This window comes from Balaenoptera ricei, chromosome 5 (genome assembly GCF_028023285.1).
Source record: "Balaenoptera ricei isolate mBalRic1 chromosome 5, mBalRic1.hap2, whole genome shotgun sequence".
In the NCBI taxonomy this organism is placed as follows: Eukaryota; Metazoa; Chordata; class Mammalia; order Artiodactyla; family Balaenopteridae; genus Balaenoptera; species Balaenoptera ricei.
Genome location: NC_082643.1, coordinates 113002007 through 113025452, shown reverse-complemented (window position 1 = coordinate 113025452; position 23446 = coordinate 113002007). Strand labels below are relative to the sequence as shown.

Below are 23446 nucleotides of genomic sequence, written 5' to 3'. Positions count from 1 at the left end.
GAAGAAAGAATTTGATTTCAAGAATGACTACATTATAATATTCAAAATATCCAGTCTTCAACCCAAAATTATGAAGCATGTAATGAAACAAGAAAATATGTCCCATTCACAGGAAAAATTAACAGAAATTATTTCTGAGGAAGAACAGACTTTAAACTTACCAGACAAAGACTTTAAGTCAACCATCTTAAATATGTTCAAAGAGCTAAAGGAAACCAGGAGGATGATGTATGAACAAATAGAGAATATCCATGAAGAGACAGAAATCATAAAAGGAATTAGACTGAAAAGTATAACAAAGAACTCACTAGAGGGTTTTAATAGCAGATTTGAGCAGGCAGAAGAGTAAATGAACTTGAAGATTGTTCAATTAAATTATCCAATCTGAGGAACATAAAGAAAAAAGAGTAAGAGCCTAAGAGACCTGTATGATACCATCAATATATACAAAATAGGAATCTCAGAAGGAGAAGAGAGAAAGGGTCAGGGAATATTTGAAGAAATAATAGCCAAAAACTTCTTAAATTTGATAACAGATAATGAATCTACAGATTCAGGGTGCTTACTGGTCCCCAAAAAGATAACACTAAGAAATCCACACCAAGATGCATAATAATGAAGTTATTAAAAGCCGAGAAACAAAACAGAAGATCTTGAAAGCAGCAAGAGAAAAGCAACTCATCATGGACAAAGGATCCTTAATAAGATTAGCAGCATCTTTCTCAGCAATAACCATAAAGGCCAGAAGACAATGGGATGACATTTTTTAAGTGCTGAAAGAAAAGAACTATCAGCCAGGAATTCTATATCCAGCAAAGCTATCCTTTAAGAATGAAGGAGAAATTAAAACATTCTCAGGTAAACAAAAGCTGATGAAGGTGCTAGTATACCTGCTCTATAAGAAACACACTACAAGAAGAAAAAGGAAAGAGGGAAGGAAGGAAGGAAGGAAGGAAGAAAGAAAGAAAGAAAGACATTACAAGAAAGGGAGTCCTTCAGGCTAAATGAAAGGACATTAGACAGTAACTTGAAGCCATATGAAGAAATAAAGAATTCCAGTAAAGGTAACTACATAGATAAATACAAAAGCCAATGTAATTTTATTTTTGGCTTGTAACTCCTTTTTATTTCCTACACTGTTTAAAAGACAAATGTATTTAAAAATTATAAATTAACAGGCACACAATGTATAAAGATGTAATGTGTAACAGTAACAACATAAAAGGGGATGGAACTGTATAGGAGCAGAGTTTGTATATGCTCTTGAAGCTAGGTTGGTATGAATTCAAACTAGACTGCTATAAATTTAAGATGTTAAGTATAATCCCCATGGTAACCACAAAGAAAATATTTTTTAAATAATCAAAAGAAAAGAAAATGAGAAAAAAATCAAAATTGTTCACTACAAAAAAATCAACTAAACGTGAAAGAAGGCAATATGGAGGAAATGACAATAAAGGTATAAGCCATACAGAAAACAAACAGCAAAATGTCAAAAGTGAGGCCTTCTTATCAGTAATTAATTTAAATGTAAAAGGATTAAGTTCTCTAATAAATAGGCATAGATTGGTAGAATTTATTTATTTTAAAAAAGATGTAATTATATGCTATCTGTAAGACAAATTTGTGATCCAAAGACACAAATGGGTTGAAAGTGAAAGGATGGAAAACAATATTCCATGCATATAGTAACCAAAAGAGACCTGGAGTGCCACACTAATATCAGACAAAATTGACCTTAATTGTCTCTTGTTACAAGAGACAAAGAAGACATTAGATATTGATAACAGAGTCAGTTTGTTAAAAATATATAATTATAAACATATACACACCAAAAAATAGAGCCCCAAATTCATGATACAAATATTGACAATTAAAGGGAGGAAGAGACAATTCTACAATAATAGTTGGAGACTTCAATACCCACTTTTCAAAATGGAGAGAAAACCTAGACAGAAGATCAATAAGGAAATAGAGGACTTTAACAGCACTGTAAGCCAACCTGACCTGACAACTAGACATATAGAAGCACTCCTCACAACAACAGCAGAATACACTCTTTTCTCAAGTGCACATGGAACATTCTCCAGGATAGACCATATGTTAGACCACAAAACATATCTCAGTAATTTAAAAATACTGAAATCAGATGAAGTAGCTTCTCTAAAGACAATGGAATAAAGCTAGAAATCAGTAACAGAAGGAAAACTGGAAAACTCACAAATATGTGGAACATAAACAACATACTCTTAACCAGTAATCAGAGAAGAAATAATAAAGGAAATTGGAAAATACTTAGAGATGAGTGAAAACAAAATACAACATTCCAAAACATATGGGATTGGCAAAAGCAGTACTTAGAGGGAAAATTGTAGCAGTAAATACCTACATTACAAAGGAACAAAAATCTCAAATCAATAACCTACCTTTACACCTCAAAAAACTAGGAAAAGAGGAGCAAACTAAATTCAAAGCTAGGAGAAGGAAGGAAATAATAAATATTTGGATAGAAATAGAAAAAATTTTTTAAATAGTAAGACAATAAAATCAATTACACCAAAATTTTGTTCTTTGAAAAGATCAACCAAATTGACAAACCTTAGCTAGACTGACAAAAAACAGAGAAGATTCAAATAAATAAAATCAGAAAGTGGAGACATTATTACTGACCTTACATAAATCAAAAGAATGATAAGAGAATACTGTGAACAATTATATGCCAACAAATTAGATAACCTAGATTAATGGACAAATTCCTAGAAGCATACAAATTACCAAAACCAACTCAAGAAAAAATAGGAAATGTGAACAGACATGTAACAAGAGATTAAATCAGTGATTTAAAAAGAAAGGAAGAAAGAAAGAAGGGAAGAAAGAAAGAAAGGAAGGAAGGAAGGAAGGAAGGAAGGAAGGAGGGAAGGGAGGAAGAAAAGAAAGAAAGAAAAAACTTCTATCAAAGAAATGTCTAAAACCAGATGGCTTCACTGGTGAATTCTACCAAATAACAACACCAAATCTTCTCAAACTCTTTTGCCCCCCCGCTAAAAAGGAGAGAACACTTACTTCCTAAATCATTCCATGAGGTCAATGTTACTCTGATACCAAAGTCAAAGATACTACCAGAAAAGGTACAAAGCAGAGATAACGGCTACCTCCTCCCCACCCCCATATAAAAAATTCCAGGGCTTCCTTGGTGGTGCAGTGGTTGAGAATCTGCCTGCCAATGCAGGGGACACGGGTTCGAGCCCTGGTCTGGGAAGATCCCACATGCCGCGGAGCAACTGGGCCCGTGAGCCACAATTACTGAGCCTGTGCGTCTGGAGCCTGTGCTCTGCAACAAGAGAGGCCGCAATAGTGAGAGGCCTGCGCACCGCGATGAAGAGTGGCCCCCGCTTGCCACAACTAGAGAAAGCCCTTGCACAGAAACGAAGACCCAACACAGCTATAAAAATAAAATAAATTTAAAAAAAGACCCACAGCTGTGTCACATCTTCTAAAAAAAAAAAAAAAAATTCCAGATGTTTCCAGTATTCTTCATTCCTGCATGTAGCTACAGATTTTCATCTAGGATAATTTCCCTTCTGCTTGAAGGACTTTTTTTTTTTTAACATTTCTTGTAGTGCAGATACGCTGGTGATTAGTTCTTTCAACTGTTATATGTCTAAAAAGGTTGTTATTTTGCCTTAATTTTCAAGTGATATTTTTGCGGGGTATAGAATTATAGGTTGACAGGGGTTTTTTTCTGGTATTTTTTAAATGTTGCTTCACTGTCTTCGCACTTGCATGAGACCTCTGTTGTCACCCTTACCTTTGTTCCTTTGCACATGGGTCTTTTTCTTTGGCTGTTTTGAAGATTTTCTCACTGTTGTTATTTGAGCAATTTGAGATGATGTGCCTTGGTGGAGTTTCCTTCATGTTTCTTCTGCTTGGGATTCATTAAGTTTATTGAATCTGTGGATTTATAATTTTTATCAAATTTGGAAAAATTTCAGCCATTATTTCTTCGAATAACTTTTTTGTTCCCATCTCATTCTCATCTCCTGTGGAACTCCAATTACACATATACTACGTATACTACACCACTTGAACCTGTCCCACAGCTCACTCATGCCCTGTTCTTTTTAAAAAATTCTCTATTACTTCCACATTTCATTCTGGATAGTTTCTATGAATAAATCTTTAGGTTTGTTAATCTTCTGCAATGTCCTATCTGTTGTTAGTTCCATCCAGTGTATTTTTATCTCCAATATTGTCATTTTCATCTCTAGAAGTTCAGTTTGGATCTCTTGTATATTTTTCTTGTCTCTACTTTTTGAACATAAGGAATACAGTTATAATAAATATTATAATATACTTGCCTGCAAATTCTAACATCTATATTAAGGATTCTGGGTAAATTTCAATCAATTTAATTTTTCTCCTCACTGTGGGTCGTATTTTCCTGTAGTTTTGCATGCCTGTATATTTTATTGGATGCCAGCTGTTATGAATATTATCCTGTTAGATGCTGGGTATTTTTGTATTCCTATACATATTCTTGAGCTTTGTTCTGAGATGCAGTTAAGTTACTTGAAAACAGTTTGATCCTTTCAGGTCTTGTTTTTGAGCATTCATAGGTAGGACCAGAACAATGCTCAGTCTAGGACTAATTGTTCCATATTACTGAGGCAAGATCCTTCTTTGTACTCCTTCCAATGCCCCATGAATAATGAAATTTTCCAGTCTGAATGTTGAGAACAAGCACTATTCATGGCACCATTTAAGCGTGGGCCCTGTTACCTTGATTTCTATTGGGTGGTTCTTTCCCCAGTCTCTGGTAGTTTCTTCACATTTGGGTGCTGATAAATACTCAGCTGAACAATTAAAAGGGGATCTTCTACAGAGCTACAAAGTTCTCTCTCTATGCCACTTACTTGTTTGCAGTACTTTATTCTGTGAAGTATGGCTGCCTTGGTCTCCCAAGACTCTCAGCTTTGTCTCCTCAACTCAAGAAGTCCCTTGGGCTCAGCTCAAGTTCCTCCTCTCCGCACCACAGTCTGGAAACTCTCTGAAGGAAATCACATGGAACAGCTGTAGGGCTCACCTACCTCATTTGTTTCTTTAGTCTCAGGGATCTCTACCCTTCATTGCCTGATGTCCAGTGTCTTGAAAATCATTGTCTTCTGTATTTTGTCTATTTCTTGATTGGTTTAGGCTGAATAAGAACTAGGGTAGCTTTGGTACCCTTATAAGTCTATCTTGACTAGAAACAGAAGAATTCCCATTTAATTTTAGTAATTTTAATGTAAATATCCACTTTTGGTTAGTGGCTATTTTATTAGATGGCACTATCAACAATTGCTGGGGTTGCTGAGGTTGAGTTTTTAAAATACAAATGTAAACTTCAAATGAGCACTTTTTAAAACTTATTCTTTAATAGACATTGTATTAAAAATGGAAGTTAATTCAGCCAACTTTCAGTTCTACCCTGACTTAGGCAGTCTCATATGCATTATGCATTGGAATTGTTCAAATTCACTTCAAGTATAGTTCATCTTCAAACTCTATGTTCTTACGTTTTCCTGAATTTATAATAGATTCAAAATAAAGTATTGTCACAGCGATTATAAGAGTGAAGAAACAAAAAAAGCTGAGTTTTTCAGTTTTGTCATTCTAATGGCCATTTGGAATTTTTGTTTTCAAAATATAAAATAGTAAAAACCATGCAGCCTGAAAGGTGTAATATTTTTGTTTGCTAAGTGCAAACAGTAGCTCATACAGGAAATATTTTACCTAATATTAGGTAAAATATCAGATTAGGTAAAGATACTGAAAGATACTATTCAGTATCTTTAAAATGAAATTTATTATTTTTATTAATATATTTAATTATCCTTAAACTGTAATATTATTATTCATTACTGCAACAGGCCTATATATAGGTATAGTTTTTCCTTTTTCATTAAGTATATGAATGTAATTTAAAATATTTGTCTAGTACTTTTTTCCTTATTTGTACCATACTATGAATTTTACTTTTTACTTTTTTATTTTTCACAAGCATGATTTTTTACATATTTATATATGAAATTTCAATAAAAGAAAATATTTGCTGTTTAAATTTTTCTCTATAATTTATTATTCATTTCTTTCATGATTTTTACTGAAAATAATTTTGTTCTGTAGGGGGGTTGTTTAAAAAGTATCTGTTGTTGGGCTTCCCTGGTGGTGCAGTGGTTGAGAATCTGCCTGCCAATGCAGGGGACACAGGTTCAACCCCTGGTCTGGGAAGATCCCACATGCCGCGGAGCAACTAGGCCCGTGAGCCACAACTACTGAGCCTGCGCGTCTGGAGCCTGTGCCCCGCAACAAGGGAGGCCGCGATAGTGAGAGGCCCGCGCACCGCGATGAAGAGTGGCCCCCACTTGCCGCAACTAGAGAAAGCCCTCGCACAGAAACGAAGACCCAACACAGCCAAAAAAAAGTATCTGTTGTTTAAAAATATACTAGGCTTGGGACTTCCCTGGTGGTGCAGTGTTAAGAATCTGCCTGCCAATGCAGGTGACGTGGGGGGTTTGAGTCCTGCTCTGGGAAGATCCCACATGACGCGGAGCAACTAAGCCCACGTGCCACAACTACTGAGCCTGTGCTCTAGAGCCCACGAGCCACAACTACTGAGCCCACATACCACAACTACTGAAGCCCACGCGCCTAGAGCCCGTGCTCCTAAAATCTTCAGCTCCTAAAACGTAGAATTCTCCTCAGTGTTCTCTTTTTGTTTTTGTTTTTGTTTTTCACCATTCATTCAATGAATACCAGGCCCACCATGCCCCTGAAGAAAGTCTGAGCTAGGAGAAAGGACCTTTCACCTGAAATGAAGGTCAGAGTCTAAATGATTACCCAAAACTGGACATTGTAATATATGTCTGTTACATATGAGTGTTCCTGGGACCAAAAGTCTTTTAATCTTTCATTTTTGCTCTAATCTAAGAGTGACTGAAAAGTTGATGGCACTTGCCCAAGTTTCTTTCTAAAGATCAAGGAAAAATGACACCTCAGAAAGGGATCAATTTGGGGAAAAAAATCAAGTTTTTTCTGCTTGCACCCAATTAGAGTATTGCTCTTTCAATAGAAAGGTGATACGTAAAAGCTGACAGTCCCAGCTGTCAGAGCACTTAAATTTTGTCAGTGGAAGACACAGGAGCTAAGTAATTACAAAACTGTCAACTCTAATAAGTGCTACAAAAGAGGTACATGGAACCATGAAAAGTATGTAACTACTAGATTTTATTCTAGATCAGTGTGTCAAAAACCAGTGTAGTTAACGACAAATTTGTCAAATTTCCTGGCTATTTGATAAAGTTTACTGAAAAGCATGTTGGATAGAATGACTTTCACAGCTTTTGCAAATATTTGTGTGGTTTCTAAATGACTGGTTTTTATTTGTCTTCATCATAGCCCTTAAAGATCATTCAATTTGTTTCTGCCCCAGCTTGCTGTTACTGCAGCTGGAGGGCACTGAGCAAGGTGGGGGGGTGCTATGGCTGGAGGCTGGGGAGACTGGACAAAAGGATGCCCATCCTCCAAAAGGGGTGTCTAGGGGACAGAGAGAGAGCGTTGACTTTCCACAACTGGCTTTTGACCCAGTTGACCTATTCCCAGCCTTCATTGTATTTCCTCTGGATTCCTGCAGGTCTAATTGGCCTCCTGCCTGTTTGTCTGATCTGATCTCCAGAAAGATCTTCCTCAAATGCAAATTTGCTCCACCGTTCAGTCTCTCAGTGGCTGCCTGTTCTTGCTGTTCTTGTTCTCACAGTCCTGCCCGGAGCACCTCCCACCACCCTTGCCAGCTGACTCCTTCTCAGTGCTCTCAGTGCTCATCCCAGACATCAGCTCTTCTGGGAGATGTTCTCAAGCCTCCTAGTCAGGCCACGGGCCCACTGTCCTAATGGCATCCCCGGCCCACGACTACCAGGGAAACTGTCAGTCAGGCTTGCCTGTCTCTCTTCTGGTTGGTGCACTCCTTAGGCAGGGATTTTTATCCCTCTGATCCTAGCCTCAGGCTGTTCCATGGCACAGAGTGGTGCTTACTAAATCATTCAGTGAATTAACTGATGAATGAGCTAATCATCTGTTTTCCAAGCTTCAGACACACATTTCCCTTTTCTACAAAATATCTCCAAATGCACATCCTTCAGGCATATCAGAATCAACAGGTCCCAAGCCAAACTCATAATTCTCTACCTTAACTTAATATCTATATTGATGAATGGCATTATACATGCTTACTAACACTCAGCCTCAAAACCTAGTTCTACTGTCAACCCCTACATGCATTAAATTGTCCAGTCCTCTTGCTTTTGCTTGTTCAAGTGTCTTTCCAAATCATTTTCTTGTTCCACTCCTGCTGCCTCTTCCTCCCCAGTTTCCTAACCAATGACCATCCCAGTTGAAGCACACACAAGCCCATCACTTGGGACTGCTCACGATTCCCTAAATACACTGTGCACCATTCCTCCTGTGTTTTGCTAGCACCTACCCTCTGCTAACACCTGACCTTCCTCACCTTGCTCAGATGCTCCATGAGGCTGTTTAAAATGCCCCAGGAGGGACTTCCCTGGCGGTCCAGTGGTTAAGACTCTGCGCTTCCACTGCAGGGAGCACGGGTTCAATCCCTAGTTGGGATCCCCGATCCTGCATGCCACAGGGAGCAGCCAAAAAAAAAAAAATGCCCCCGGAAAGACTTGTTCTCTCCCACTCTGGATCTCCAAGAATACTGTATCTTATTTGTATGACTGTTATATCACTTACCCCAGTTATTATGCGTGTTTCTATCTTACTGTCCAGATATCAAGCCCTTGGAAGACAGAGCCCATGTCATGTTCATCTTAGCAGGATTTTGCACAAAGTAGGAGTTTAGCAAATGGTTTTGCATTTATTAATAGAATTAATCAATTTCATTCCTCAATTCATTCCATGAGACTATAATTACCACCAAATTTTCTACTCCTTAACATAACTGTCGAGATTCATTGATTTCTTCAAAGGCAGAATTTTATGTTGGCTTTTGAATAATAACAGCTCCCACTGATTTCATGCCTAGTACCTGCCAACCATTTTACACATTTTATTTCTAATCCTTAAAATAACCTTGCAAAATAGAAGGAAACATTTTACAGATGAGGAAACATGTTTCATGAGGGTAAGTAACTTGCTCAAGGCCATATAAGTGCCCCAGTTGAGACTAGAAGCCAGGGTTGTTTGATTCTAAAAACCACCAGAACACATTACCCTCATCTATACTGTGGGATATATGAGTCTGTTTTGTTCCTATCCTTCACGTATTCATCTTTTCTTTTTTAATGTGCCATAATATATGTAAATGATGTCCTGATAACATATGTTTAGACTATTTTTCTATTGTTAATAAATTCCAGGAAGGGGAAGATTTTGATACACAGCATCTGAAGAAGGTTATATCAACATTTATTTCCATGATTTGAGTTTAAAAATTATCTATCACACTTCCCTTATCGGCACAGAGAATTATCACTGATGAAACATGTCTTATACTGTATGCATTCCTCTGGGACGGTGATACTGATCAATCTGAATACCCATGTATCACTGGTCATTTGTAGCTCATGTATTCATCTTTAAAAAGATTTTAGTTTGTTGCTAAGCTAATGTTTATTTTGTGCTTTATAGTCCACTTCAACATCAGACACATTTCAAGAGGATCTCTTGGAGAAAAAGTGCTTAACTGAAAAATACACATGTCTCTCCTGCAATAAAGTCTTCTGCCAACCATGGCAGAAATGCATCGACGGGACCTGTATTTGTAAACTTCCTTATCAGTGCCCAAAGAATGGTACCAGGGTGTGTTCAGTTAATGGGAAAAGCTACCCAACTTACTGTCAGCAAAAGAGTTTTGAATGTCTTCGTCCAGAGGCAAAGTTTTTAAAAACGGGAGCATGCACAGGTGAAGGTAGGAAAAGCCTAGTTTATTTTGTAAGAAGAAAATTGTCTACTATATTTTCTATTAGAAAATACTTTTCCTATGAAATGTTATGACGACAACTCAAAATTCTTCTCTAGACCCTCACTAGTAACTGGGGTGATAACTAAAGAAGTTAAGGGATCATCAGAATCTAGCCAGCCCTTGAGTCCAGAGCATGAGGCCCTGAGGCTGGTCCTTCCCCTCAGTGCCTATGCCACTCTCTGCTGCCCAGCCCTTCAGAATTATCCCCACTCTCACTTCTACTTGGCTAAAAGGATTATTCCCGGAGCTGTTGAGTTGGTTCAGAGCCCAGTGAAAAGGGCTTTACATGAGACTGGTACTGATATGGAACCCCTTTGGACCCCAGCCCCAGTAATTTCTTCCAGCATCCATCCCACCAGTCCCTACCCCTTTCCCTAGCCCCAAACCATCAGCCCTGATCCAAGGTTTAGCTCAGGCCATTGCTGGCCTAGGATATACTCCAACCTAGCAAACTTGGCACATCAGATGAGAGAGCTTGTCAAGACTTCATCCAGGTGCCTAATGTAGTGAGGAGGCTGGGACCCTAATATGTAGATTAGTAGAGTGGTTAAGATTTAAGGGTCTCACTGTCAGTCAGATTTAGCTGTAAGCCCCTCCAAGCCCCACCTCGATTATTGACAGACTATGTGGCCTCTCTGGAATGCAGTTTCCACATCTGTAAAATGTGAGTAACAGTAGTTCCTAACTCATAAGACTCTTGTGAAAATTAAATAACATGATGTATGTAAAGCTCTGTAAATAGTACACAGAGAACACTCATGAAATTTTAGCTGTGACAGCAAACCTTAAGCTCGTTGTCTTCTGATATGAATTATCACAGACATTTCATGAATTTACAGAAGAATGCTTAAAACGTTCTTTTTAAAGTTACCATGACATATGCCAGCACACAGTAGCCTAAATATTTTTGTATTGCTGAGTTAAGATGTTAAGGTACTGTGGAACAGGAAGAAGAAAGATCCGTAATTGAGTCCATCCCTCTTACTTGTTGGAGAGGACGAAAGCAACTGTGGAGATTATTTTGTCAGGGTCAGACTTTTGTTCTCTTGAGGCATGAAATGCCTTAAATATATGAAAATACATAAACCTTTCTTACATTTTCATTATTTGCTTGGCTAACTTTTAAGAGCACGGATTTTGGAGTCAGATCAATATAGCAGGTTCAGATTCCTGGCTTCAGTCCTTGAGCAAGTAACTTAATCTCATGTATAAAAATGGATAAATTTAGATTCCTCATGTGTAAAAATAGGGATAAATATCACCCTAATCTTCACAGGGTTGATATGAGGATTTTATGGTACTTTTTTTTACAACTGGGTAGCACAGTTACTGACACATAATAAGCCCTCATAAAATGATTGCTTACCATTTGTTAGACTCTTCATGGTGGGTCTTCCCTGGTGGCGTAGTGGTTAAGAATCCGCCTGCCAATGCAGGGGACACGGGTTCAATCCCTGGTTCGGGAAGATCCCACATACTGCGGAGCAACTAAGCCCGCGAGCCACAACTACTGAAGCCCATGCACCTAGAGCCCGTGCTTTGCAACAAGAAAAGCCACCGCAATGAGAAGCCTGCGCACCACAATGAAGAGTAGCCCCCGCTCACTGCAACTAGAGAAAGCCCGTGCCCAGCAACGAAGACCCAACGCAGCCAAAAAAAGAAAAAACTCTTCATGGTGTTCAAAGTTAATTAGAAATTATGTATTTTATTACTTTAGAGACTTAATCAAGAGGAGAAAGAGTGCCTGAATATTGCTCATTCTTTTTTTTTTAATTTTAGAACAATTTAGTGTTTCCTTGGAGAATGAAAAAGGACATTCAGAAGGAATTGTTGAAGTAAAACTTATAGACCAAGATAAAAAAATGTTTGTGTGTGGAAAAAGCTGGAGCATTACACAGGCCAACGTGGCCTGCCTTGACCTTGGATTTCAACTGTGAGTGCTTGTGTCACTGAATTTTCCCAGGGCTGATTTTATTATTCCAACTTTTTTTTTTTTTTGATTACCCTATCTTTCTGTGCCTCAACTTCCTCAACTCTAACCTGAGCATATTAACTGCCTGTCATGAGGATGAAGTGGGTTTATGCTCAACTAGCACTTAGAACACTGCTGAGCACACAAAGTTTGCTCAGGTATCTGGATGCAATCTTTTGCCCATCTGTAGACTTGCAAATACATTCATCATTATCTCTATTCACCTATGATTACGTCCACTCCTTCATACCTAATGTTGTTTATATATGCCTTCTCTCTTTTTTTTTCTCAACCTTGCAGAGATTTATCTATTTGATTAGTGTTTTTGATTTTTGTATTTGTAAATTATCTCTTGTTTCTTTATTTTCATTAACTTTTATCTTTGGCTCTCTCTCTTCTTTTCCCTATTGTATTTTTTCTAATTCTGTTAGTTAAAATGCTTAGCTCATCAATTTTCAGTTTTTCTTATTTTCTAATATAAGCATTTAATGTACAAATTTCCCTCTAGGTAATGCTTCATCTGCATGCCATAACCCTCTATAAGTGGGTATTTTATTTATTGTTCAATTCAAAATATTTTCTAATTTTCAATATAATTTCTTCTTTGACTCATACATAATTTAGAAGTTCCTTTTTTTTACATTCCTAATGAATATATTAGTTCGCTTTTGGTTAACTTTTTTATATACATTTGCCATTTAATTTTATTGTGGAGAGAGAATGTCTCCATATGATGACAATTGTTTAAATATTTTTTTGAGACTTGCTTTGTACTGAGTATATTTTAAATGCTTCATGTGCAGGGTTCTGCATAATAGATGTGTTATCCATTAGAATAAGCAAGCTTGTTGATTGCTTTATTCAAATATTTTCCCATTTATTTACTTACAGGTTTTCTATGTTTTTATCTTTTAAGTTTGTCCCTTATAAACAACACATATCTAGATTTTTTAAAAAAATACAATATGACAATAACTGTCTGAAGAGTTTAGTCCATTTACATTATTGTGATTATTTACATTGTTGAATTTATTTTTCCTATCTTGTTTTGGGCTTATTAGTTACCCTGCTTTTTCTGTCCTCGTGTTTCTTCCTTCTAAAATTTCTGTTAGGTTAATAAAGCTGATGTTGTTGTTTCTTAATCTTCTCCTTTTTCTTCCTCTAATTGGTTTGAAAATTATATACATCCTATTTCTATTCCTTTAGTGGTTATCTTTACATTTATACCATGAACCCTTAACTTAGAAAGTCCTTGGCCTCTTCAGGAATAATATCAATACAAAGAATGGCATTACTGTGTCAAGTTTCCAGTATTTTGTTCAACCTTATTTTTATATATTCCTGAAGTTAATTGCTATCATTATATAATAAGCAATTATCATCACTTTTGTTCAGTCAGTGCTTACTCAGATGTACTTCATGTTTACCAACTTCCTGGTTTGTTGTTGCTTCTTTCATCTCACTTCTTTGTTCTAGCTTCAATTTTCTTCTGCCTAAACCACATCTGCTAGTAGTTCATTAGTGAGAGTCTCTTATCATTACATTGAGCCGTAGAGTATTTCTTATTTTCGACAGTTTGTGACCTACAACCTATGATTCAACCTAATGGCAAACTCTCTCACTCTTTGATCTCCCAATTTTTGTTCTTATATTTTGTATAAGCTCATGAACAAACTTCTCTGATTTTAGCCAGTGGGTATTTCCCTTAATTCCTTAAGAGCTCACTGAGGACATTTACCTAGTACTTTTAGATATTTATAGGTTGAGAGGTTTTTCAGATTATTCACCTGTCAGATTGCCCCAAATGGCTCCCATCTGTTCTCATATTTCGATGTGGTTTGGCACAGTTTCATGACCACTATATCTTCATTATGGATCTGAACTTCTTTGTTCCCTTTAATTGCTCTCTTTTTCCCTTTCATTGTGATTTATCTGATATTTATATTGCCATTACTGCTTAATTTTTGTTTACATATGCCTGATGCACCTTTGCTCAACCTTTTATTTTAACCCATTTTCCCCATTAACTTCTAGAGAAAAGCAGGGAGCAATTGAATATTCTGGAAGAATAGCTCACTGTAACTCATCATCTCTAGGATATCGGGTCACTGAGGTAGCCTCTTAGCTACACAAATTCTGAACAAACTGAGAAGTCCAAGCAATGGCACATAGATGTCAAAATATCACTTAATACTGTCAAGACTGAATTGAGGATGTAGCTTAGCGTGAAAGCAAAATGGACCTGCTAGAATCAAACTAACTGAACCTCCCTGATCCCAGGCAACAATGGGGCCAACCAGGTAAGACTTACAGCATTCAGCAGGTGAAGAGGACCCAAAAGGAAAAAAATGGAAGAGCTGGGCTGACCTTTCCTGGTTTACATTTCCAAAATTCCCTGATAAAATTAATCCACTCCCTTCCTGGAGAGAAGAGGAGTTAAACCGTAGAGAGAGGCCAAGAATGACACATCTCAGGTTGGAAAGAAATCAGCAGTGTGGATGAAGAGGCATTCCTCCTTAACAAGAAACAGAGGAGAGGAAACCAATATTTGTGGGTGCTTGCCATGTTTTGAACTTTGGTCAGTCTGTTTAAGCTGATTGTTTTAGTTAATCTTTGCAAAACTCAATGAGGTAGTTATATTCCCTGTTACAGGTGAAGATACTGAAGCTCAGAGAATTTAAGCATATTGCCCAATCTATCACCCATGTGTAGAAAATAAGAGGAAATTAGTCCCTTACCGCCTACAGTAAAGTCATAAATACAAAGTACTAATTATTCTACCTTTCTGTTTCATTTATTTGATTTGCAGAGGTGCTCTTGATACTCAAAGGAGAGATCCTCATACAAATTCCACTGAATGTCTACATGTGCATTGTCGAGGATTTGAGACCAGTTTGGCTGAATGTACTTTTACTAAGGGACTAACTAGCAGTTCCGAGGGTTTGGCTGGTGTGGTGTGTTACACAGGGAGTGCAGGTTAGTGGAGTACTGGCCTGATATTTTCCCTTCCTTCAAGGTTGTTTATTTCACATCAAGTCTGTAGTAAACAAATAAATTACAGATACCCTCTTGCCAGTCACACACAATGGCAAAATCATATTTTGGGTTTTAGAGCCGAAATGGGTGCTTTTCGCCTATTGTACCTTTCTGCCATTCAAATATTACTTCTATCCAGGTTCCTATATGGGAAGTAAAGTTGCTTGACTCCCCTTTGACTCCTTGAACATATGGATTAAAGTTGATGTAGCAAACACAAGTTAATAAAACATTAGAAGAAACTCAGCATCTCCCTCGAGAGGTCCAGCCGATTACACATTCCTTTAAAATGGTTAAGTGACCACATCTGTGCCTCAGGCAATCAATGCCACTTTTCTCCTTCATCCTGACCTTGGAATATTTTAGCCATATATACAGTATTAAAGACCAAAGCCTTTTTTGGTGTTAAAAAAAAAGTACCATGAAAATGTAAACAGCACTGCCAAGTAAGCCTCAGGATTGGGGTGGGGGATAAAGTAGTAGCGTGAAAGGAATGGATGAGCACCAGAGTTCGCCAGTGTCAGCAAGGGCTCCTGATTCCCGAATCCCCTGCCCCATCTCGGCGAGCAGAGACCTCCACAATAAATGCTGGTTTTCAGAGATTATAAAAGGGCGTCCGTAAGCCAGCTTTGGCATTTAGTTTCCTTATTAATCATGTATACTATGTCAATGCTACCACCCATACATTTTATATCATTTTTTACTTGTGCCTGGCTTTATCTTCAGGTCCCCATCATTCCAAACATGTGATAAAGATGTCACCCACAGCTCCACAGATAAATTTCACAAAGATCATTCCTACTTTACAGTTTCTCCAACAAACGACTCCTTTCCGTGTGTGAATGGGAAACTCATTCCTCAGAAGAAGGCCTGTGATGGTATCAATGATTGTGGAGACCAGAGTGACGAGTTGTGCTGTAAAGGTAGCAATGAATCTAGCCTTTAAACCCTCAAAAGCATTCTTTTGACTAAGAAAGTGGAAGCAACTTTACCACTGAATTAAGATTCCATCTCATGCCATTTTAAGAATGAAAAAAAACACCCCTCTTGTATTTATGTTTGCACAGAGTGCCGAGGTGAAAGTTTTTTCTGTAAATCGGGTGTTTGTATTCCAAAGCAGTATAAGTGCAATGGCGAGGTGGACTGCATTACTGGAGAAGATGAAATTGGTTGTGAAGGTAATTTAAAGTTTCGTGGTTACTTTTCTTCATTATTGGACCCAGGGGTTTTAGCAGGCTTTGTAATTATTGCCTAGAGCCAATTTGTCAATAGGGACTATAAAATGGCAATTTCATTTTTAAAAATTTTTATTGAAGTATAGTTAATTTACAATGCTGTGTTAGTTTCAGGTGTACAGCACAGTGACATATATATATATATATATATATATATATTTATTTATTTATATTTATATTTATATTTATATATATATATTCTTTTTCAGATTCTTTTCCCTTATAGGTTATTACAAAATATTGAGTAGAGTTCCCTGTGCTATACAGTAGGTCCTTGTTGGTTATCCATTTTATATATAGTAGTGTGTATATGTTAACTCCTAATTTATCTCTCCCTTCTCTTTAAAAATGGCAATTTCTAACTCAACATTCCTTCTGCATTTATTAACTGGAATTCTATAGAGAAGAACTATTTTGTTTCCATGAAATTCAGTTCATCGTAGAAAGGCAGAATGATATTTAATTCTTTCCCTTTACTTACCAAGTTTCAAAGCAGTGAGTAGGTGTTCTTTGCTTTTTGGTGCTCATTGGAAAACCTCCAAAGGTGGAAAATATTTACTAGGTACTTACTGTGTCCCACACAGACTGACTTCTTGCTCCCATTGATGCTCTCTGGAGGAAAAATCTCCCTAAGTTAATATATTCATTCATCTACTCAACGGATATTTATTAAGTTCTTACTATGTGTGTCAGGTCCTGTTCCAGATGCTGGGGTTACAATAGTGAATAACATTTCAAAATCCCTGCCCCCTCATGGATCTTATATTCTAGTGGAGGAAGAGAAACAATAAAGAGAAATAAGCAAAAATATCTAGTAAAATAATAAGTACTAAGAAAAAAAATAAAGCAAGCAAGGGAGATATCAAATGCCCCGGGGAGGGGGGTGGCAGTAAGTTCTGAAATTTTAGGGAAGGCGGTTTGGGAAGGCTCACTCACTATTACTTTTAGGCAAAGCGCCGAAGGAAAAGCTGGAGCCAGCCATGCAGACGTCTGCGGAAGAGTATTCTAGGCAGAGGCAACAACCAGTGCAGTGTTCCTAAGACAGGACCATTCCAGTATGTTTGAGAGCCAATCAGCAAGGCGGCTAGTGTGGCAGGTGTTCCAGGTGGGGTTAGTGGGTTAAAAGACAAGCAGTGAGAGAGGTTGGAGCGGTGCTTGGGTGGAAGATCAGGGCAGATCCAGTGAGGCCTGTTCGTGAGTGAAAGTGGGTCTCTAAGCAGAGGAACTGGCATGATCTGACTTACATTTTAAATCACGATTACCCTGGCTGCTGGGTGGGGAATAGGCTGTATGAGGGCGAGGGGCGAAGCAGGGCAACCAGTGAGGAAGCTACTGCAGTAATCCAGGGAAGAGATGATAGTGACTAGGATAAGTTGGTAGGAATGGAAACGATGAGAAGCAGTCAGATTCTGGATATGTTTTGAAACTAGAGCCAAAAAGATTGGCTGGTAGATTGGATGGGGGTGTGAGAACAAATGAGCAGTCAAGGGCGGCTCCAGGGGCTTTGGCCTGAGAATGGAAAGGATGGAGCTGCTTTCTTCAAAGATGCGAAGGCTGCAGGAGGAGTGTGGGTCCTTGAATCCACCTCACTTATGGAACGAATCCAGTGGTGCGCTGGTAAATATTTAACAGTTGGCTTTGAAGAGGGACAGGGACTCCCTGATTTGTAGCTTTTGCTAATTTCTGGGGTGTGAATTACTCCCGCCATGGGTGATTTCAAGCCATTGACATGATGTCACAGAACACAAACTGGGAAGTGACACAACAGCCTCCTGTGTAGTGGTAAAGTCTGTGTCAGGACACCACTGAGTTACTGTTAATGGTTTATTGTGGTTTTTTGTACTCGTCTTACCTTTCCTTCTCAACAGCAAACACCTTTAAAACAGGATCAAATTATTTTTACGTTCCAAATGTCCCAGGTAAAGTGCCTTCCACATAAGCATTAAATAAATGTTGAAGATATGTATGGATAAGTTAATTGATATTAATTATATCATGTATAATTGCTTGGTATGCCAAGTATTTGACTTTAATGAAATTTTGTTTAATTTTCCATTGATATCAGTTCTTAAAAGACACACTTTTTAGGATTTCAAATCACGTTAATTTTTTTTGAAGGGTATAAAGCAGTTGAGCAAAATACTTTAATGTTGGTTAAATGTAGTGAAATCCTTAGTGAAGAGAGGAGAGAAAGAAATTTCAAAAAATTTTTCAGGGAGGAAGACAGTGCCCTGACTTTTGCCAGTGAAGCTTGATAGCTTCCCTCGCCCTCAGTTTTACTGAGATATAATTGACATACAACACTGTAGAAGTTTAAGGTGTACAGCATGAGCTTGACTCATTTATTGCAAAATTATCACCAAAATAAGTTTAGTTGATATCCATCACCTCATATAGTTACAATTCTTTTTCCTTGTGATGAGAACTTTCAGGATTTACTCAAAGCAACTTTCAAGTATATCATACAGCAGTGTTAACTATCGTCACCATGCTGGTGACGTCACTAGCCCCAGTGCTTATTTACCTCCTAACTGCAAGTTTGTACCTTTTGACCACCTTCACCCAGTTCCCCACCTTCACCCAATCCCCTAGCCCTCAACCCCTGCCTCTGGTAGCCACAAATCTGACCTCTTTTTCTATGAGTTTGGATTTTTTAGATGCCATATATAAGTGAAACAATACCATATTTGTCTCTCTCTGAAGCTCTACAGTTTGATTTCACTGCTTCAGTATAATAATATTTTGGGTTTCCTCTCCACCTCCTCCTCTTCTTCCCCTCTCCCTCCCTCTCCTCCTCCTCAGAATTTGTTAGTTTATCAGAAAAAAAAAAAAAAAAAGAATCCTACTGCAAGGGAATAACTACAACATAAAGCTTACTTTTAGTATTAATTTCTTGAATCCATATCAAAAATACATTTTGTCAACTGTCATTGTTACTTCAGTTTATCCATCTTTAGAGTGAGCTCCGCTTTGTATTTCAATAATGATTCGAATTTTTCCCTCTCTGAGAAAGAGCAAGTGAGAGCAGAGATGTGAAATAAATATATTAATATATTCATTGATCTCTCCTTTCAGGGAACAGATCAGAATCACTAAACCAAGGGAGGTTTGGAGTATACCTTAATTTCATTTATCCTTTATAAACCCACTTTTTATTAATATAAGTTAAAAAGAGTAAATAAATTTTGTTTAACTATATAATAAGTCTGCTGTTGGATATGTATTCAAATATATCTAAAATACAAATCTCTTTGTAAAACTCAAGTTAAAATGATTTCCTTGCTGTGGTGAAACTGGTGTGTGTTTAAATGTAAGATGAAACATTTGTTAGGCAGTATTAAAAATCAAAGTATTTGGTTGTGCCCACAAAAAATGGCATACTGTGGTTCCCTTTTATCTTTTTGTAAATATTAAAGTTGTTACACTATTACTGAAATATTAATGATTAGTGTATATTTAATTCAAGTGAAAATGATCTCTTTGCTACAGTGAGTTTTTTGTTTTGTTTTTAGGAACTGGACATCCTGAAATTAAAGGTAAATCTATTTTTACAATAGATTTAAATAAATAAATTTTGTAAATTTATATTACAAAATTGAGAAGAAGAATAAGGTGTTCTAACTTGAAATGGTATGCATTTATTTTCCAAATAAAAATTATCCTTTGCTGTGGTAATTTTTTTGATTTTGTTTTTTTTTTCAGGTGCTTTACATACGGCTCAAGGTAAAAAATTTATTAAATTCTCAGGATATTGCAGAATTGAAACAAAATACAAGGGAGCACTGCTGTTATCTTATATTTTAAGGTAACTATTAACTGAGGATGACATAACCAGTTTTAACATTTGTTTAGGCACAGTGGCCTTTTCCCCGCAGTGTGGTAAACTTTCATTCTCACACTCCCCGTTCACAGCCTGCTAGCCAAAAACCACCCAAGGCGCATTCCCTGCACATTTCACCTCTGCCAAATACCCTTCTCTTCCTTTGCTTTTTCCCCAAAACCAAGGCAGCTCCTGAAGAAATTGTCACCAGAGGAAAGATAACATCTTTTTATGACAGGTATTTTCTTATTTACTTTTGTAACAGATATCCCGAAATCTTCCAGCTCTTCAGGGTCATCCCTTTCTTCATTATTCATATAAAATGACTACTAAAAGTTTACGGTCCTCCTTAGGGTTCCTGAGTGACTTTTATATGCTCAAGATCAGCCCTGTTCTAAACGGCAATTTCAACTATTTCTTTGTGTTCCATCCCTCTTGTCATTTTGCCCTCCAAGGCTGCTGTCCTTTTTGTTTTGTTTTGTTTTTGTTTGTTTGTTTCCTCTTCTTTATTCCTTTTCGCCTTCCCTCCTTCTTGTCCTTCCTTCCTTGCTAGTTTCAGCCCTCAGGGGCAAAGAGATGACTTAGTGATATTCCTCAGCTCATTGCACGTGATCATCTCTGTCCAGGCAAGCCCCCTCTCTTGCTTTATTTATTCTCCTTTATTCCTGTACCTTACTCCCATTCCCCATAAGCAACCATTTTAATGTGATTTAATGTGTATGGCTTTTTGTTTGTATACATTCTTATCCAGTGCGTACTGTTATCTTGCGAGCATACATTTGTAATTCACATAGTATTGTGTTCTAGATCTTATATTTCCTTTTTATCTTTTCACAAAGCGTTACGTTTTTAAGATCTGTCCATGTTGCGATGTTTCCATCTAATCTGTTGCTTCTGACTGCCACATGATAAAACACTGCGGTGTTCATCTTTCACAAGTGACAGTAATGGACTCTCAGCCCGCACTCACAGTGCAATGAATATCCTCTCCTTAAGGATGTGTGGGAGGATTTCTTTGAGACATCTAGCTGGGCCAAGAATTGTTGGGTCTTGGGGTATGCCTCTACTTAATCTGACAAACTAGTGCCTGCTCGTTCTCTGGCAGAGTGGTCCTCACCTCCACCGACAACACCCAAGGGCTTGCCTCAAACCCACTAACACTTAGTACTATGCAGCTTTCTAATTTTGCTAGTCTCATACTCTCAAGTGATATGGCATTGTTTATTAATTTGAATTTTTGTCATAACCAATGATTTTGGGTTTCTCTTCATATGCATACTAGCTTTTTGAGTTTCCTCTTCCTTTTCTTTCTTCTGTCCTTTTTCCAGTTCACATCTTTTGCCTCATTTCATATTGGGGCTGCAGTCTTCTTTCTTGTCGCATTCTAGATATTAATCCATTTTCAGTTTTAGACATGCAAATACCTTCTTCCATTCTGTCACCCATCTATTAACTTTAGCCAAGATTAAAGATTAAATTTAATCTTTAAATGTTTAAATCTTTATTTAATCAAAGTCATTGATTGTTTTTCTTACAGTCTGCGCTTTTGGAGTTTTATGCTGCTCTTCTAATATCCAGTATATCTCAGCTACACTGGGCTTTCCCCATCTTCCTTTGTTGAGCATTTAATATGAAGTCTTCTCTTTGGTTCATGTTGTTGCTTTTGTGAAAGCTCTGAGCAGAAAATAACCTAGATGTGTAGCATAACAGATACATGTATGTCTCACCCAAAAAGAAGTTGGGAAATCCAGTGATAAAACGCAGGATTGCTGCAGCAAAGTAACATTGCCCCTCTGGGCTGCAACCTCATCCAAGACAGAACAACATGTTGCGGGAATTCACCTTTGGATCCTCAGGTCAAAGAACTGATGATCCTGTCCATGACTGAAATGTTCTAGGACAGCAGAGTGAAGATGGAATCATCCCATATAACTTCAAGCAAAGGTCTAAGAGAAAAAAAGGAAGAAGAGAGAATGTGTTTCTGTTTTTCTTTTTGTTTAACTTTTGACTTCTGCATCCCAGATGACTAATAATAACTATGCCTAATACTGAAACCAATTAAACATTGCATGACCCCTGTTAAGAGGTGCCTTATTATATATACAAAATGAGAAGACCCTTTTTAATGTCAGCTCAGAACTATTTCGGTCGGTGTCTATAACTGCTCCCTACCTTATATAAAGACCTTGCAAATGCAGAGTTGAAAGAGATGCTTTTCTTCTCTGAACCGGGCATTTCGCCTGCTCTAAATGCAGAACTCTGCAGCACCAGGAGTCTAACCATTCACTTGTGCCAACAGACACCTCTAGTTTGTGCCTGAAAATTTTCTTACATAGTTCATCTTGAGCCTTCACAATTACCTAGCTATAGAAAGGAAATAAGATTTTGTACTGTCCTTTTTAAAGGTAGGACAAGGTTTAGACAGATAATTATTATCAAAGTTTAAATGATTTTAATGATTTAATTCGTACTATAAACACAATATTAAACATTGGAACTTTTGTTTGATTATAGAAGAAACAGAAATGTTGACTGCTGATATGGATGCAGGTAAGTTAGCATTATTCTTTTTTACTGGTGCTTCACTGGTTAAATTTGCATTTTAATGTCATTTGCGTGTGTGTGAGTATGTATGCATATATGCAATATAATTGATTCAAGCAACAATTAGCTTTGATATCAACTTAAATAGAAAAAAATAACATTACTACTTCCCTTATCATTTTTAAGAAAAACAAGCATAAATACTTCTTGAGAACTGCTTTTAAAATGGGTTAATTCATATGGCTAGTTTTGAAATGAAAACAACACTCTAGTCCTACAAAATATTTTTCTGTTTGTTATGAGATTTGTTAGGTCAGTTTTGTCAAAAACAACCAGATTTCAAGTGTGACCCAGGACATACATTTTTAAATAGAAAAATAATAGATGTTAATTGAAGGAACCTGCTCTTTTGCAATATTTTAAACCATGATCACAGGAGGTGTGTGAAGATCTGTATCTTGGCCAGTTCTGCACTGAGGGCCAAATTTAATTAAAGTATTAAGTTTCTGGGAAGACAGTAACTGATAAGAGCTTTTGAGTCAGAATGACTTGTATTAAATCCTGACTCAGTTACCTGTTAGTTGTGTGACCTTAGGTGAGTAACAAGCTCAAATGCAAATTAGGAATGAAATACCTCCCTATTTTAGGAGGTTTAAAAACTGAAGTTCATGTAAGACTCCCTTCCAATTGCCAGGCCCAAAAACTATCAATTTTTTAAAAATCAGGCAATGAGTGAAGGATTTAGATCTCAAAGCTACAGATATCAGTTAGAGGGATTTCCAGCAAAGGCCCTTTATTTTCTACTCAAGGTAACATTA

General features: G+C 37.3%; 1 protein-coding gene across 2 annotated transcripts in view; it reads left to right on the top strand.

Moving 5' to 3' along the window:
* CFI (complement factor I) overlaps positions 1–23446 on the top strand; it is a 38849-nt gene that overhangs the window by 4005 nt on the left and 11398 nt on the right. For both annotated transcript variants that reach the window (XR_009503353.1, XM_059923424.1), the window contains exons 3-10: positions 9688–9967; positions 11801–11954; positions 14803–14969; positions 15839–15952; positions 16097–16207; positions 19777–19800; positions 19967–19987; positions 22599–22634. Coding sequence is in view for 1 of the 2 variants with exons in the window: in XM_059923424.1 (XP_059779407.1) it covers positions 9688–9967; positions 11801–11954; positions 14803–14969; positions 15839–15952; positions 16097–16207; positions 19777–19800; positions 19967–19987; positions 22599–22634 (907 nt within the window). In the remaining variant the exon portion in view is untranslated. The remainder of the gene's footprint in view (positions 1–9687; positions 9968–11800; positions 11955–14802; positions 14970–15838; positions 15953–16096; positions 16208–19776; positions 19801–19966; positions 19988–22598; positions 22635–23446) is intronic.